We start from the raw sequence: 16,435 nt of genomic DNA, 5'->3' as shown, positions 1-16,435 counted from the left end.
AGATAGTGCATAAAAACACAAATGCCAGATGAATAAATGAAGACTACTGCATAAACACAAAGAACAGGCAATGTTGTGAAAAGAAAGAAATTTTTAATGTAAAATTACAGTTGGGAGGATTATTCCAATTTTGATAAGGACACAGATTGTATATTATTGTAAGATTGCTACAATATTAAAGCAACATTGCATCTGATGAGAGCTATAGCCAAGGAATGAATAAAACTCCTGACTGACCTGATAACATCTTAGTAGCATTGCTGCTTACCAGATTTGTGAAGACTGCATGCATTTCAGAGTACTAAAAAGAAACTGGAAATATGCCTGGACTTTGAAGTTTTTTTAATGACACTATGGAAGGATCAGTTTGTAATTGTCGTGATTAAGTTAGTCTCGATCCTGTATTGTGAATTCATGTCATGACAGGTTGATGATGGGCAATACACTATCATTCAAGACAGACACTGCCTCTAAGACAATGAAATTGCTTGTAAAGAATCATGTTAAGATATGACCTAAATTATTGTTAAGGCCCTGCTCCTCAAAGACAGTCAGCTTTTGTGCAACAGTGACAGCTGAAATGTCATGGCATGACAAAATCTTGTTTTAAACTAGACAATGTTCTGCACCAAAACAATCTCATACAGCAAGAAACTGATGCTGAAAGTCAGTATGGACTATGACTGAAACAGCAATAATTTCTGTTCAGACCTGGTCTCAAGGCTCGATTTCTTCAAACACATTAATGTTCATGAAATTAGAAATGACAAACCACTGTAATATTAACTATACAATATAAAGATTGTTTATTTAACCAGTTTATTAAGCCAGGACTTGAATATAATGTTACTTAAAAGCATTCATTTCATTACATCAAGACACATTCAATGACGTAACCTTTTGATTTTGTGTCTGGCATATGGGCATTTATTTCATATATATTTTTAAACAAAAAGCAAGGCTAGAAATAGTTGTAGGCTGATTAGAACAACGCTAGTCCTAGAACAGAAATAAAGATTAAACAAACAATACAGTATTAAAGGTTAAGAGTCTCTTTGGCAAATAAAATGCCTCAGCCTTATAATATACTATTAAATACAAGATACTGTGAGTGAACAGAATAAATGAACTCTAAAGAAATGACACGGGAGGCAATAAAGAGACACATGACAACTGAATAAAAGGCCAAAGCACATCAGATACCATTAAAGACTATTTTAATGTTGTTGCAACTCCAACATGCAACAATCATTGGTGTGCAATAGGCCCACACATTAAAATTTCATTTAAAATGTTTTAAATCCCTACATGAAATACAGTCTACATCTACAAATATTAAGTCCCGGCCACCTTTAGCTTTTAAAGTCTGAATATTCACCTAAAATTATTGTATAATATAACTCACTGGTGTGAACTTCATGAAGCAGGGAATGTTACTTTAAAATTAACCTATGAAATTGAGAAGAAAAAAGTATTAACCTCAGCTTCAATGTATAGTTTCCAGAATCTGCCAGAGCTTGGGAACTGGGTGACAAGTCGCTCATAGGTCTTCCGCGCTTTGTCTATGGGTTGGTTCTAAAAGTAAAAACCATCAAAAATAATTTTTTACAGCATTTAAAAATATGCAATAAGAAGCTTTGATGCTTTACTCCCCTGTCATCTCAGTAAGAGGCAATTTCACAACTTTTTGAAAAATCATATTGTGCAAGTTTTTGAACTGTATAATAAGCAAACATAACCCTATTTCACTAAACCTGTGCCTCTCGTATGAGAATGCTCCATGCATCAAGGTCATATGGATTTTCTTCTAATTTCTTTTCTGCCTTCTTCACTTTTTCAGGAACATACTCTGGAGCCTGTGGAGAAAGAAAGTATAAACTTACGCCATTTGAACCACTCTTAGCAGCTTCATAAACAATATTTCAAATATTGTCCGCATCACAAAAAATGGGAGCTACATCCAGTCAGGCAGCAAACTGCAATAATTATCTTTGCAATAAACTACCTCAAAATTAATAGTAGGGATACAATTTTCACATTTAAAATCACCAATGTCACTAAAGTATAGACTTGTGATTACAGTGGAGCAATCAACAGTACTGTACTTAAAATTAATTGAGAATGGATGGATTTAATGCATATTTAGTATTTTTGGATTTGTGTGATCTGCCTTAGGAAATCAAGCTTTTATAGATCTGAAAAAATTAAAGCAGTGCCAAAACATTTCCTGCAAAGATTAAGATCAAGGTTTTAAACAACCTTGAAAGTATAAGCATTCCTCAACAAAAACACCCCTTTTCAATACTAGCAACTTAAAATCTCCTGTATCCTGAAATAATTAAAATCCACATAAGCCAACCAAGATTGCACGCCAGTGTTCACAACCTCTCAAGTAATCGCTTTTATAGTTAGTCCCCTTGATGGCATGATTTTATTCTGCAAGTGCTAAGCCAAACAGAACAGGAAGCTGCAGTTGAGGGGACACTCAAATTGGAGACATAGCTAGTGTAATGGATGCAGGAAATTACAAAGGGATATACAGGTTAAGTGGGCAAGAATGGGAGTTTGATATGAGATCACCCACATTGCATCCCAGAAAATATTTTTAAACATTAAGAATTAGGAACTTTGGAGGAGTTCCATGTTTGCAAAACACGGATACAAAAAAAACAAAAATCTTGATGGAATATTGATTTATCTCAGGGCCAGAAAACAAAAAAGGGGAAGAAATAATGCTTTTGTTGTGGAGAGTGTGGGTCAGAACCCAAGTGCTGCATTGTGGGCAGTGCAAATCAGGGAGGTGGTGATGCGCAGATGCGCAAATTCATCAAAATATCAGCGTTTAAAGGATTAAATTATGAGGACAAATGATAAGCTTGGCTTGTAGCCCCATGAGTATACAAGATTGCAGAATTATCTAATCAAGAAATTTAAAATAAAATCAGTCATTAGGGTTGAGAATCTTTTCTCTTGTGATGGAATTCAAAACAAGGGGGCATAATCATGAAATTCGAGTTAGGCATTCAGGAAGCCTTGGAAAGCTGCCCTTCACAAAAAACGCTAGTAACAATCTGGCACTCTCTTTCCAAAAGACTGTGGATCTTGGGTCAATTGAAGATTTCAAGAGAGAGATCGACAGAGTTTTGTGTTCTTATAAGGGTTTCTAAGGGCATAGAGCAAAGGAAAATGGAGTAATGAAACAGATCGTCCACGATTAATTAAATTGCAGATCAGGCTGGGGGACTGAACAGCACACAACTACTCATGTCCAGGTTCAAACCCATGTTGGTGCCCGTTGAATTAAATTGCATCTCACATGTAAGGGCACTTCAACTGGACTCGGCTTAGAAGGAAAGGATCAATACAGGTTCAAGTGCCTGAACAATTTGTACATAAATGGTAACACACAAAGACTGTTTAAAATTAAGTGATTTCTGGCATATTTTAAATTTGCAGCTCCCCATTAGCTTAGTGAGTAACTAAACCATTAAGACCATGCCTTTTCCATATTCAATACTAAGTCTGTCCTGAATTAGCTGATCTTTGCCATAACTGTGTACTTGGGGAAGATAATAGTAGGGGCAAAGCAGAATGAGACAAGAGGAAAAAAAAGAAAAAAGCCTTTCGTTGGAAAAGTGTGTTGAGAGAGAGAGAGAGAGAGAACATCAGGGAAGAACACAATTGTGTGATGCCCCAATTGGTCAAATATCCTGCTGTGACTCACCATCAAGGCACATGAATAAGGATAACAAGGGAGATACTGGATGGAATCTACTGTCTGCACCATCACCAAGGATGGAGTTGATGCTTTCAGGAGAGATGGGAGGGGAGATAACTAAGAGAAAAGTAGCCTCTAACTTAATTGACTAAAGGACTGAAAGTCAAAATTAATAAGATAATTGTCTTAAAATTACATAACGCATACTGACATAGATGTCTCTATTTACTGCCATTTTGATGGTTATAGAGGAAGATGGAAACGGATGGGCCAAGTGAAAACTCCAAAGGTTTCTGCTTAGCAGTAAAAATGAGTTACACAGCAAGTTCAGACCATGTCTACTTTAGAGAAAGAACAAGGTGTGATGAAGGTAATCACTAATGAAAGCTGGTGGTGTTTGAAAACACCAAATGTTTGGGGTCTTATTCGCCATACTACTGCAGCTTTGAAAGTTCACACCTGGACTCGACAACATATGTGCCAGACCCCAAGCTGACAGTTATGGTCCAGTTAGAGACAAAAACACAACTCCAGAAATCCCAAGGCAACGGGCTTTGTGACCCGCAATGGGGTTACAGGGGGATTGGGAGAAATAATTGTGGTGGGATAGAGGCCACAAATTTCAAAGATCTTTCCCGATCTGTCGAGTTATAGCCATAATAATGAAATCCAAGTTATTCTCTCCTCCTCATAAAAGCAATAAGGTATTTGATCATTACTGCTCAAAGCTCTATGATACATGCACAAGCTTTGAGTCAAATCAATAATCGTGATTACTCTACAAAAACAGAATATGAAAATACAGGCAAATCTAACAATCATTTTCTAAATCAAATTCTGCAAACTGCAATCCAGATTTACCTCAAGTCTTGAAGTTATAAAGAGGAAACAATAAGCAAATTCGAAGTCTAAACCTAACCATAAAAGAGTTAATGTGGCTCCCATTAGTCAACTTTGCTCCGTAGCCCAAGCATATCACTTCCACCTCAAATTGGCCATAGTCAATGAACAAATATGAACTGAGTTTCTCCCCTCACCTGTTAAATGCTATCACTCATTGCACTGAGAAAGGAGAAAGTCATAATTGAGACAGCCAGCTCCCATTATTCACCTCACCTCCCATTTTAAAATATCGCATTCAAATTTATCTGGTGTGCAACCTGACAACTAAAAAGACTAGGATTTTTAAAATGACTTCATAAAACACTTTATGCAACTTCATGGCAATTTAATGTTATTGCTCATTTAAAGGGAGCTGTGAACATCTGCACTAAAGTGTTGCTGCCAGTGCAGTACAAAAAAAAAGTAACCAGTGCAAGTACAACCTGTACAAGTCTGAGGCAAGTAATGGCATGGATTCCATACAGGAATTACTCAATTTTTATTGCTCAATTTCAACTGATTAATTCCTTTGCCCAGAAGAATTCCTCCTGAACTGTTAAACCTTTACATTTAAAATGGTACTGAACATTTAACTCAACCAAATAATTTTAAAAATGCCTAGGATGTAAAAATGATCCCTGAACACTTGTTCATTCAACTTGGCACTGCACAAATGCTATAACCCATGCAGTATCATACTCCAAAGTGTCTCATACCACTGAACTACAGCTGGTTTAAAGCTTTACTCCAGATTTAACATTATAATGATAATAAAATTATACTATAATTGATTACAGTGTAATCACACCTTTATATATCAGACTCAAACTAGTTGGCAACTATGGGAACAATGACATTTTGGTAATTGCGACAACTTAGTGGAATCAACTCAGTTTCTCCATACAAATCAAACCATTTACAGGTTTGAAGGCAAACTTAACGAATTCAAAAAAAGCACAAATGTTGAAAGAATAATCAGCGCAACCTGAAAATAATTTGCTAGTTTTTCCTCTATTATAGTTAAAATGTTGTCTCCATGCTGGGGTAGAGTACTATTAGCTGCTGGTGGTCCTGATTACAGCTAAATGATCAACACTTAGGTGGGAACTCTCACAACAAATGTTAGTATTTATATAACCACCAGGGGGCATCACAATCACTGAGCTGCATAAACTTGCACCCAACTACAATGCAGCTTATTCCTAGATGGTTGAAGGCATTGTCACCAGTGGAATAGGAGATGCAGACAAGATTAAAATCAGAGAGACTTGCAAGGTTTTAGGACTGGAAGAGGCTGGAGGTGGGGAGGAGAAATGTCATGAAGGGATTTGAACAGATGAGAATGTTAAATTTGAGGTGTATATGTATTTATTGATGCATCCCATGTCATATGTTATACAAGGATGCCTCTGTGACACGGTGGTTTACCTCTTATCTCAGTGAGGCTGACAATTTAAATTAGCCTAAAAAAAAATGCAATTTCCTATTATAGCTCATCAAGTCTGTCCAGTGATGTTGGAGCCACACATGCCATAAAGGTCTGATTAGATCCATCAGCTGACGCAGTGATGGAGGAATATATTTGCTCTTGCAAGCCAAGGTTAATTGAGGGCGAATCAATTCCAGTCCTGATCACTATTTGTCAATTAGGCAACAATTTAGGATTTGTGATTTTACTTGCCACAATAAAGATGTTTGACCAGTACATTAAGAGCAAGAGAGTGACTAAGGAAAAGACAGGGCCTATCAGAGATGTATATGGTAACTTATGGGCTGATGCAGAAGATGTTAGCAAGGTTCTCAATGAGTACTTTCTCTCTGTCTTCACTAAAGAGAGGGATGATGCAGACATGCTAGCTAAAGAGGTGAGAGAAATATTAGATACAATAAGCACAGAGAGAGAAGATACTGGAGGGGACTGGCATCCCTAAAGGTGGGTAAATCACCAGGGATAGATGGATTATATTCCAGGTTGTTGAAGGAAGCAAGGGAGGAAATAGCAGATGCTCTGAGGATCATTTTCCAGTCCTCACTAGAGGCGAGGTCCCAAAGAATTGGAGGTCAGCGAACGTTGTACCATTATTTAAAAAAGGTGTGAGGGATAAGCCAGAAAATTATAGGCCAGTCCGTCTGACTTCAGTGATGGGCTAATCATTGAAAACAATTCTGACACACAGGATAAACTGCCACTTAGGAAGGCATGAATTGATCAGGGATAGTCAGCATGGTTTTGTTGGGGGAAGATGGTGTCTTACTAACTTAAATAGAATTTTTGTGGAGGAAATAGCAAGGAAGATTGATGAGGGCAGTGCAGTAGATACACCGATTGCAGTAAGGCATTTGACAAGGTCCCTCCCACTTGGCAGACTGGTCAGAAAAATGAGATTTCATGGGATACAGGAGAAGGTTGCAGGTTGGATCCAAAATTGGTTCAGTGACAGGAAACAAAGGGTAATTGTCAATGGATGTTTTCGTGAATGGAAAGTGGTTTCCAGCGGTGTTCCACAGCGCTCAGTGATGGGGCCCTTGCTGTTTGTTTTATATATTAATAATTTGGAGTTAAAAATGTGTGATGCATGATTGGGAAATTTGCAGATGACACAAAAATTGGTCATATAGTTGATATAGAAGAGGATAGCTGTTGACTGCAGAATAATATCAAAGTTTGGTTAGGTGGGTGGAGAAGTGACAAATGGAATTCAATCCGGAAAAGTGAGATAACGTATTTGGGGGGAGGGCAAACAAAGCAAGGGGATACTCAATAAACAGGAAGTCATTGAGGGGTTGAGGAAGTGAGAGACCTTGGAGTGCATGTCCACAGGTCCCTGAAGGTGGCAGGACAGCTGGATAAGGTGGCAAAGAAAGCTTATGGAATGCTTTCCTTTATTGGGCGAGGTATTGAATACAAAAGCAGGATGTAATGATGGAACTGTGTAAAACGCTGGTTAGGCCACAGCTGGAATTGTGTACACAGTTCTGGTCACCACATTACAGGAAATAATTGTTCTGGAGAAACTGCAGAGGAGATTTACAAGAATGTTGCCAGGGCTTGAAAATTGCAGTTATGAGGAGAGATTGGATAGGCTAGGGTTGTTTTCCTTAGAACAGAGGCAGCTAAGGGGTGACCTAATTGAGGTGTACAAAATTTTGAGGGGTCTAGATAGGGTGGAGGGGAAAGACCCAAGCTGAGGGGTCAATTACAGTGGGGGGGGCATAGGTTTAAGGTGATTGGTAGAAGAATTAGAGGGGACATGGGAAAAGCTTTTTTCACCCAGAGCGTGGTGGGCATCTGGAATTCACTGCCTAAGTTGGTGGTTGAGGCTGAAACGCTCAACTCATTTAAAAGGTACCTGGAACTACATCTAAAATACTGTAACCTGCAAAGCAACAGACCAGGTGCTGGAAAGTGGCATTAAAATGAGCGGCTTGATTCTTTTTTCTCTTTTTGGCCAGCACAAACACGATGGGCTAATTGGCATCTTTCTGCACCATAACCTTTCTATGGTTCCAACATCAATGCCAGATGAGGAAGATTAATGATTGTAATGTGTCCCCACATGCATCAAGTTATTATTGCCTCTCCACCCCTCAGCTCTTTGACCCAATGTTTAATCAGTCTTTTAATATCTCCTTCCTTTAGTTCACTCCCAAAACAAAGACAACTCACATTGACATAGTGCCGTTCACAACCTCAGCATATCCCAAAGAACTTTACAACAAATGAAGTATTGTTAAATGTAGCCACTCTGGCAATGTAGGAAATGTGACAAACTGTCGAAGTTGATCAAAATCTTGCATCCACTGCATGATTTCATGGTTGGACATGTTTGTGCCTCTGAAATATCCGACGCCTTTGCGATAATCAGCGGCGTGAAGCAAGGAGGTTTTGTGGTTCCCAACTCTTCGATCTCTTCTTTCCTGCAATGCTTAGGAAGCCCAAGACATGCCTGCAGGCCTAAACATCAGATTCTGTTCAGGGAAGCTCTTCAAACTCTCCAGGTTGCGTGCCAAATTCAGAAGACATATTTAGAAAGTGTCTGTTTGCAGATAACTGTGCCCTAGATGTAAAGGCATCCAAACTATGGCATACAAATTGAGTGCTGCCAAAAACTTTGGTCTACAAATCAGTGACTACAAGGCTGAGATTATGTTTCAGCCAGCACCAGGCATATGCTCTGAAGAGCCAGATATAACCGTTGATGGCACCAGTCTCCAGACTATAGAAAGATTCTCGTATCTCAGTAGTGTGTTCTCTAGGAATGCCACTATCAATGAAGATATCCATGCACCCATTCAGAAAGCAAGTTCTGCCTACAGCCAACTCCATGAGTGGGTCTGGAAGCAGTATGGCATTAAACTGAAGATTAAAATCATACTACCAGGCCACTGTCCTTTTCACTGCTGCATGACACAAATCCAATGTCTGCTGTAGGCACCACATCAAAGCTCTGGAACATTTCCACCAAAAACACCCAAGGTCCATAATGAGAATTCAATGACAAGACAACATCGCAAACAAGCTCCTCCATCATAATGGGCTCAATAGCATGGAGACCACCTCCAGAAAATTCAACTTGGATGGACAGGCCACGGATGATTACAAGCAATCTTCTATGGGGGGCCATATCAGGGCAAGGGGCATCAAGGTGGTCAGTACAAACAATATCAGATACTTTAAAGGCCATGCAAACTTCTGGATTGCAGATCACCTCTCCTGGGAAAACCAGTGCAGTCAACTGGCCCACATGGAGGCACGCACTGAAATTTGGTTGTGTTTCAAGCACCATCCATGGCAGTGGTTCCCAAACTTTTCTGGTAATGTACCCCTATTCAGATTTACCAATCTGTTGTGTGCCCCTATAGACAGTTTTTTTTAAGCTATCCCATAACGTTTGAAAACATGTTACACATTACAAGTAAACATATGTCTATAATAATTTTACTTACCGTTAATGTGATGGATGAGCTTGTTTGTTGGAGCATGAGCACTTGGTGCCCGTCTTCCCAACCCCCCCCCAACGCCTCATTCAACAGCCCCTTTTCCCAACCTCCCACCCCGCACTCACTGCTTTGTAGCTTTGAGACATGGTTCAACTATGGCTATGGCCCCAACCAGGGAGTGAAACAAACTGCAACTGGAGGAGCAGTATGGTGAGTGGCAGCATATGAGCCTGAGCACCAGAGATGCGCATTTGGGAACCCCTGGACTACAGAAGGAGCTTGAGCTTGGGGGAGGGGGGTGGCGGTGGGAGAGAAAGGCGGAGAAAAAAACTCATCCCTGAAAATCTGCTATTAAACTAAGACAAAAGTACCCCTTAGAGACAACTGCCATAGGCCCAGGGGCATGTGTACCCCACTTTGGGAGCCAGTGATTTAGGTCAAACTCACAAAACCTGACATGCAAGGTCAGAAGAGGAAGGCCAGAGGTCTCACAGCTGCAAAGCACAAACAACAATAGGCCAGTCTAAGAACATCCATGCCAATCTCAGACTCTTCGGTCACCACGAGGATATATGACAGCTAATTTGCACACAACAAGCTCCCACAAAAAGTAAAATGACCAGATTTTTTAAAAACACCTTTTTTAAAAGATGTTGATTGAGCAATAAATAGGGCCATGACACCAGGGATAACAGGCCTGCTTTTCTTTGAAATAGTGCCACGAAATCTTTCATGTCCACCTGAGAACACAGCCAGGGGCCTCATTAACATCTCATCCATAAGGCAGCTCGATCACAAGTGCAGTACTCGCCTTGGGACATTCTCCTACATTTAAAGCACTATATCAATGTAAGTTTCTATACATATACTCAGAAGTCACCAGGTTAAAAATACTGAAAACGTTTCTGTACTAGCGCTTGGAAACAGCCAGCATTAAACACAACTATTGAAACTTGTACTTAACTACAATGTAGTTTTCTACAAATGCCAATATGACAAATACATTTAGGAATTCAGAATAGTAGCCTTTGTCTGCAAAAAAAATGCTTTATAGTACTTAGCCCTTATAATCAAAATATTCACAGTATACTAGTGAAAAGGGCTGTCATAACATACAATGTACATTAAGGCAAGTTAAAGTAAATAAAAATAGGATTAAAAATTGTACAAGAGTTCAGTGTTTATTCTAAACTATAGTGCAGATCTTTCATAAATGGAGAAAATGTCCACATCAATATCTTAAGCAGTACTGTCCATATTAAATTCAGGATCAAAAATTCATACATATTGGAAACGAGCAAGAAATACTTGGCCAGTTCTCCACTGGAGGTAGTAAAAAAAATTGTTCCACAAAAAATTAAAACCTTAATGCATGGCAGTGAACATGGATAGCAATTCAGGTAAACAAACTTTGTAAATGATATTCAAGACATTTGAATGCTGCCCAACATTCCCTCCAACTCACTTGGTATATTAAACAGTCATACATTTTGACAAATGTTTAGTTTCCTCTCCAGTCAATATTCTGGCAATCCAAATCAAATGAAAGCAACATGGTCTAAGCCTTTTTTTTATATTTTCTCTTCTGAGAAGCTTCTCTAATGAAGCTTTCACAGAGCTGTGCTTCCTCAATTGCACATTTAAACTAACAGCTCTAGTTTGGGTTCACGTTCAGTTCCAGCACATATCACTAGATAATGATAAGGAAGGAGATATTAGCAATTTTAAAGGAAAAGGATAAATCATGGAGTACAATCACCCACCAGGAGTAAAGATATTAGAGAATCTATCACATCATACATTTAATAATATTTTTGCTGGCATGTCCAATTATTCCAGCATCTGCACTGAGGGGCAAGTCGAAATACATAGGCAGTTTCCATAAAAATGGGAATTTATAATGTGAAAAGCAGACAGGAGGGACAGGCCATCAATATGTTTAACATGTTACAGATAGAAGTATTTTAACTATTGTACACAACAGACACTGAAGAACACAAAGGACCAGAGTAGGAAATTCCAGGTAGCTGAACCTAGCTGGCTACATACAGGCAACTAAATGGGTCAAAAGAATGGGGAGTGCACAATGCCAGAGTCAAACCGCATTGGGGTTAGCCTGAATTGATGGCTAGAGGGGGACAGAAGTCAATGGAAAGCAAATGAAGCTTGTTGCAGGGACAAAGACAAAGGCTTTGATCTTTCTGGTGTATGGCTGGAGGTGGTTATGGCTTATTCAAGACAAAGTTAGATTAGCAGCCTGAAAGCAGGCAGAGACGAGTTCCATAGATGTGCTTGACACACATGTGTAACAGCTAGCTGAGGGGATTGAGGATTGATCCTCAATGACTACAAGCATGGGGGCTGAAAAGTTATTACTAGCAGTGCACTGGTAACATATCAGATAGCAGAGATGAATGAAAGAGAGACAGTCTCGCTGGACTCAGACAATGGAGATAAGGTACAGAGACTAAATAGAGACACGATGGACAGTAGTGTGAACGGATGCTACCAAAAGCTGCAGCGAACTTGAGAAGGGACAGCATCCCATGTTGTTCATGACTTTGATTAGGGCCGTTTTGGTGCCAAGAGGTGGATGAAGACCCAATTAAGAGAAATTCAAAGGAGGGAGTTGCAGGAGAGCTGGACACAGATCTGGGAGGTGATTATACATAGAGAGACCTTGGAGAAGAAAGGGAGGTAGGCAACAAGCCGTTGTTAATTAAAAGGAGTCAAGTAACCACAAAGTTATTACAGGAATAGGGACGGTGCCGGTAGAGAGGGGATCATTTACGATATTAGCTACAATGGGGCCAGGGAACGAATAGCAAATTCTTAGGATTGGAGCAAGGAGTAGTTGTGGAAGAGATGGATGTACAAGGGGCAGAGTGCAGGTGAGGAGGGAATCATTGCAGATAAATTGTAACAGAACTTCCAGAAAAGCAGGATGGGGACTGAGGGGGCCATCTGGCTTAGAGAGCAAAATGAAGGATTGGTTTATCTTGATGACAGAGCAATAAGTTTGGACATGTCAACAGGCGCTGGTGAAGAAGGCACGAATCGAAAGTGGCAGTTGGTTGTAACAGTGTTATCTTAGTTCTCCAGATGATAAGAGAGCGGTGAGTAGCTTTGGCAGAGCAAATCAAAAATAGTGTAGGTGCAGTAAATCTGCAACAGGAAATGCTGGAAACTCAGCAAGTCAGGCCATGTGTTTATATAAAGGAAGAATGTTAATGTTTCAGATGCTACTAGATTTGCTAAAAGTTTCCAGCACTTTGTTCATTGAGGACACAATACATAATGAATTAAGTTAAGCACTTCTTGCAAAGCCAAAGAGAGAGACTCTGGATCTGCTGGGCAATTTGGCACAGGTTGCACATCATTCCTGCCACCTGCAGTATGCAACGAGCCAGGAAGGATTCGCCACAATTAGAGTTCTAGAGGCAGTGGGGCTCCCAGAACCAAATTGGAGAAATTACGAATTGACAATGACAGATATTTCACTAAAGGTAATTATTACATATTAACAAAGTACAAATAGCTGAACTAAACAAAATAGGCATCTATTAAGCATGCAGACTACTAAGTTCCCCCTTTTCAGCCAATGACAAATACATAGTGGCATATTTGCCTTAAGCGTGGAAAGGATATAGTAGGGACTGTATTTGGGCAATATTAAGCATGTCACCAAGTACTTGGTGTATGTAATTAACTGGTTAGACTAAATTTAGATAAGCATAACTTTTACTCAGCATTAACTGGGTAGTATATTTTATGAAGTTATAACATTAATGTAATATCAGGACTTTTAGTTACTTTCTTTGTATAGCAAATTACATCTGATTACATAAATTCTATTTCAGCATACTACAGGTAAGCTACTGGTGCAGACAAAATGATTCCTGGGTTTCAGATGTCATTCTTCGTCTGTAAGAGTTGAATCTGTCTCTCACTGGAACATGCATTTCCTTCTGGAAACTCCTACTAGGTAACATTGTTTTCCTCCCTTCATGGTCCTGGCTTGACCAAACCTTGCAAATGCTTGTGTATTCAAAACAAATAATGTGTCTCTTGGCTCAGCAACTTCAATTGTTACATACAGCATTGCTAAGATTAAACTTACTGAAACGTTTTTAAAACTTTGATTTTCTGTAACACATCCCAAAACATTCAATAAACTGAGTACGAGGTAAGGCTTCCCTTTCCTCAACTAAATGTTACACTCTGAAACCTGTCATAGACAGAATTCAATCCCTTTATTCCATCATGTTGCAAATAGGACAAAACTGACCACAGCATGTTTTCTTTGGTCACACTTTGGTAAGTTCTCACCTTTTCAGACAACCTGGTCCATTTATTCAGTGATCTTTACAATCTAATTTTTTGGAAGTAGCTGTTTCTACTTATTATCTGGAACCAAAGATTTTGTTTATTGTTCAGAGAAAGCTGTTTTTCTCTAGAATCAAGTGTGATTTTAAACAATTTTGGGTAATTTTTCCTACAGTGCTTTTCTGGTCCTCAAAAAGTATAATTACATCTTGGATTTTAACCAAAACATGTACCAGAATTAATATGAGTAGATAGGAAAAGCAATTATTCTACTTCTCTAGAAACAGGAGTGCGGCCCATTCATTTTATTTACTATCAATAATACACCAGAAGGCATGAGCAGGCCCAGTACTACCATTTCAAGCGTGTCTGAAAACTGCAGTTTGGAAGGTATTTTTAAAAAGGCACTTGCCCTATAAATACCAAATGCATTAAAATTTGACATGGATATAAATGATAACTGCAAACTATCACAGAACTTAATGCATCCTAGCTATAGGCTTTCAACTTGTGATCTCTGAACATCACTTACACTAATTGGAAAAGGAGCCTGAAGTGCCATAAAGTCAGTATTTCCACCCAGCTGCAACTATTTTCTATAGTTGACATATTAACATTGGTTCTATTGCTTTAAACTCAAAATTCATTTTTAAGGATGGTGCAGTCACAGCTGGCATGTCTTTCAAAAGGAAAGAAAGTGGGTCCCTGGAAATGCACCAGTATTTATTTGCAGCTATCCAGTCTTTTAAAAACATGAAAATCATTGCATCCAGTAGATATCCACGGCATTGTTCAGTGTCAGAGGACCCACCATGCTACAAGTCAGGATAAGGCCATGTTACACACAAGGCACATCTCTAAGACGGAGCTATGTGCACCCTGGCATGCCCTTAAGACAATGCATAACTTTGGTAAACTGGAACTGCATTTAAGGAATATTTCCAATTTTTGATTATTTTTATAAATTGACTGTTGTGTGTAAATCCTTGGCACGACCAGCAGTAGATCTCATACATTTTCTCTTCCTTTAATTTTAGGAAGCGTGACAGAAATTAAGTATAACTCAAAATACAGTCCAAATATTCACATTGCAACTGAAGAGAGTTTGCCAACTTCACTATCACTGATAATATTGTATCAAGATATCAGGATTGGACCAGTTAAAATTTCATAAAGCAAGCTCATTAGTTGTAACATGAAGGGAAAAGGAAATGTTAACTGTTATTTTTCAAAGATCAACACATTTCCTGAACCCAAACTGATATGCCAACTCCATATCCTCACCATCACAAGGTGCATCCATCTACTGCTATATCTGTAAACACTCATTTCCACACCTATCTCAACCCATCTGCCACTGAAACCCTCTTGTCTAACACATCCAGACTCCTATTCCTCATCCTATCAACTTCAGCTCAACCAAAACCCTGGCTACCTTTATGTTATCAATTCCTGCCTATGCATTGCCCTCACTCCACTGACGTACATTGGCTTTTAGACCCCAAATGGTCATGTAAAATTCCATGTTTAAAATCCTCCATGGCCTTATTAACCTTCTCCGACACTACAAATCCCATGAACTCAGTTTCTTTGCTAACACTCTTGTGCATGTACCCACCCATTACCCCTTCAGAGGCAACTGAGCAGTCTGCCACTCCTTCAAGACCCTTTAGCTCAAATCTGACCAAGTTTTCAGTCAAATAAAAGCAAAATAGTGCAATGAAAAACTCAGCAGGCCTGGCAGTATCTGTGGAGGGAGAAACAGAGTTAATTAACATTGAGTTCTGAAGAAGTCATATTGGACCGGTAACTTTAACTCTTGTTTTGCTCTCCACAGATGCTGCCAGGCCTGCTGAGTTTTTCCAGCATTTTGTGTTTTCATTTCTTCAAGTTTTCTGTCATCCTTCCTAATCAGTTTTTTCATTTGGCGTATTTTTGTACTTGGGACTCTTTTCCATGATAATGGAACTATTTATAAATTCAAACCATTGTAAACTTAATTCAAGATTTAGAGACCTGAACCCATCATTACAATTAAAGACATTTGCAACACGGAAGGAGGCCATTTGACCTGCCATGCCCATGTTGGCCAATAAGTAGCTTTCCAGCCCAATCCCACTTTCCGGTCCTTGGTCCGTAGCCTTCAAGTGCATATTGTAATATTTTTAAACATTGAAAGTTTCTGCCTCTACCATCCTATCAAGGTAGTGAGTTCCAGATTCCCCACCAAAAACTTCCCCTTGAATGCCCTTTAAAACTCCTATCCACTTCTTAACCAGGGTGCATAGATTTTAGGGAATGGACCCTTCAACCAAGAGTAATAAAGCCTTCCTGTCCATATCAATGTTATATACTTCTAATAGTTCTCCCCTCAGACTCCTCTGTTCCAAAAACCATTGCCCATCCAATCTTTCCTCATCACTAAAATTCTGCAATCCAGACAACATACTCATTAACCTGCTCTGTAACCTCTCCAGCACAGTTGTATCTTTCCTACAGTGCGGTGACGAGTAACTGTATTCCAGCTGTGGTCTGGAGTTTTATACAGTCCCAGCATAAGCTCTCAGT

At 39.2% G+C, this 16,435-nt stretch overlaps 1 protein-coding gene across 4 annotated transcripts in view; it reads right to left on the bottom strand.

Moving 5' to 3' along the window:
* Nucleotides 1–16,435, bottom strand: part of cstf3 (cleavage stimulation factor, 3' pre-RNA, subunit 3) — a 118,325-nt gene that overhangs the window by 92,043 nt on the left and 9,847 nt on the right. For 3 of the 4 annotated variants that reach the window (XM_041198222.1, XM_041198219.1, XM_041198220.1), the window contains exons 2-3: nt 1,755–1,856; nt 1,480–1,575 (exon numbers count right to left, since the gene is read on the bottom strand). Coding sequence is in view for 3 of the 4 variants with exons in the window: in XM_041198219.1 (XP_041054153.1) it covers nt 1,480–1,575; nt 1,755–1,856 (198 nt within the window). In the remaining variant the exon portion in view is untranslated. Of the gene's footprint in view, nt 1–1,479; nt 1,576–1,754; nt 1,857–9,547; nt 10,457–16,435 lie in introns of those variants that run through there. The other variant, XM_041198218.1, reaches the window with a different exon arrangement.

This window comes from Carcharodon carcharias, chromosome 10 (assembly GCF_017639515.1).
Source record: "Carcharodon carcharias isolate sCarCar2 chromosome 10, sCarCar2.pri, whole genome shotgun sequence".
NCBI classification, from domain to species: domain Eukaryota; kingdom Metazoa; phylum Chordata; class Chondrichthyes; order Lamniformes; family Lamnidae; genus Carcharodon; species Carcharodon carcharias.
This window is presented reverse-complemented; position numbering and strand designations above follow the sequence as displayed.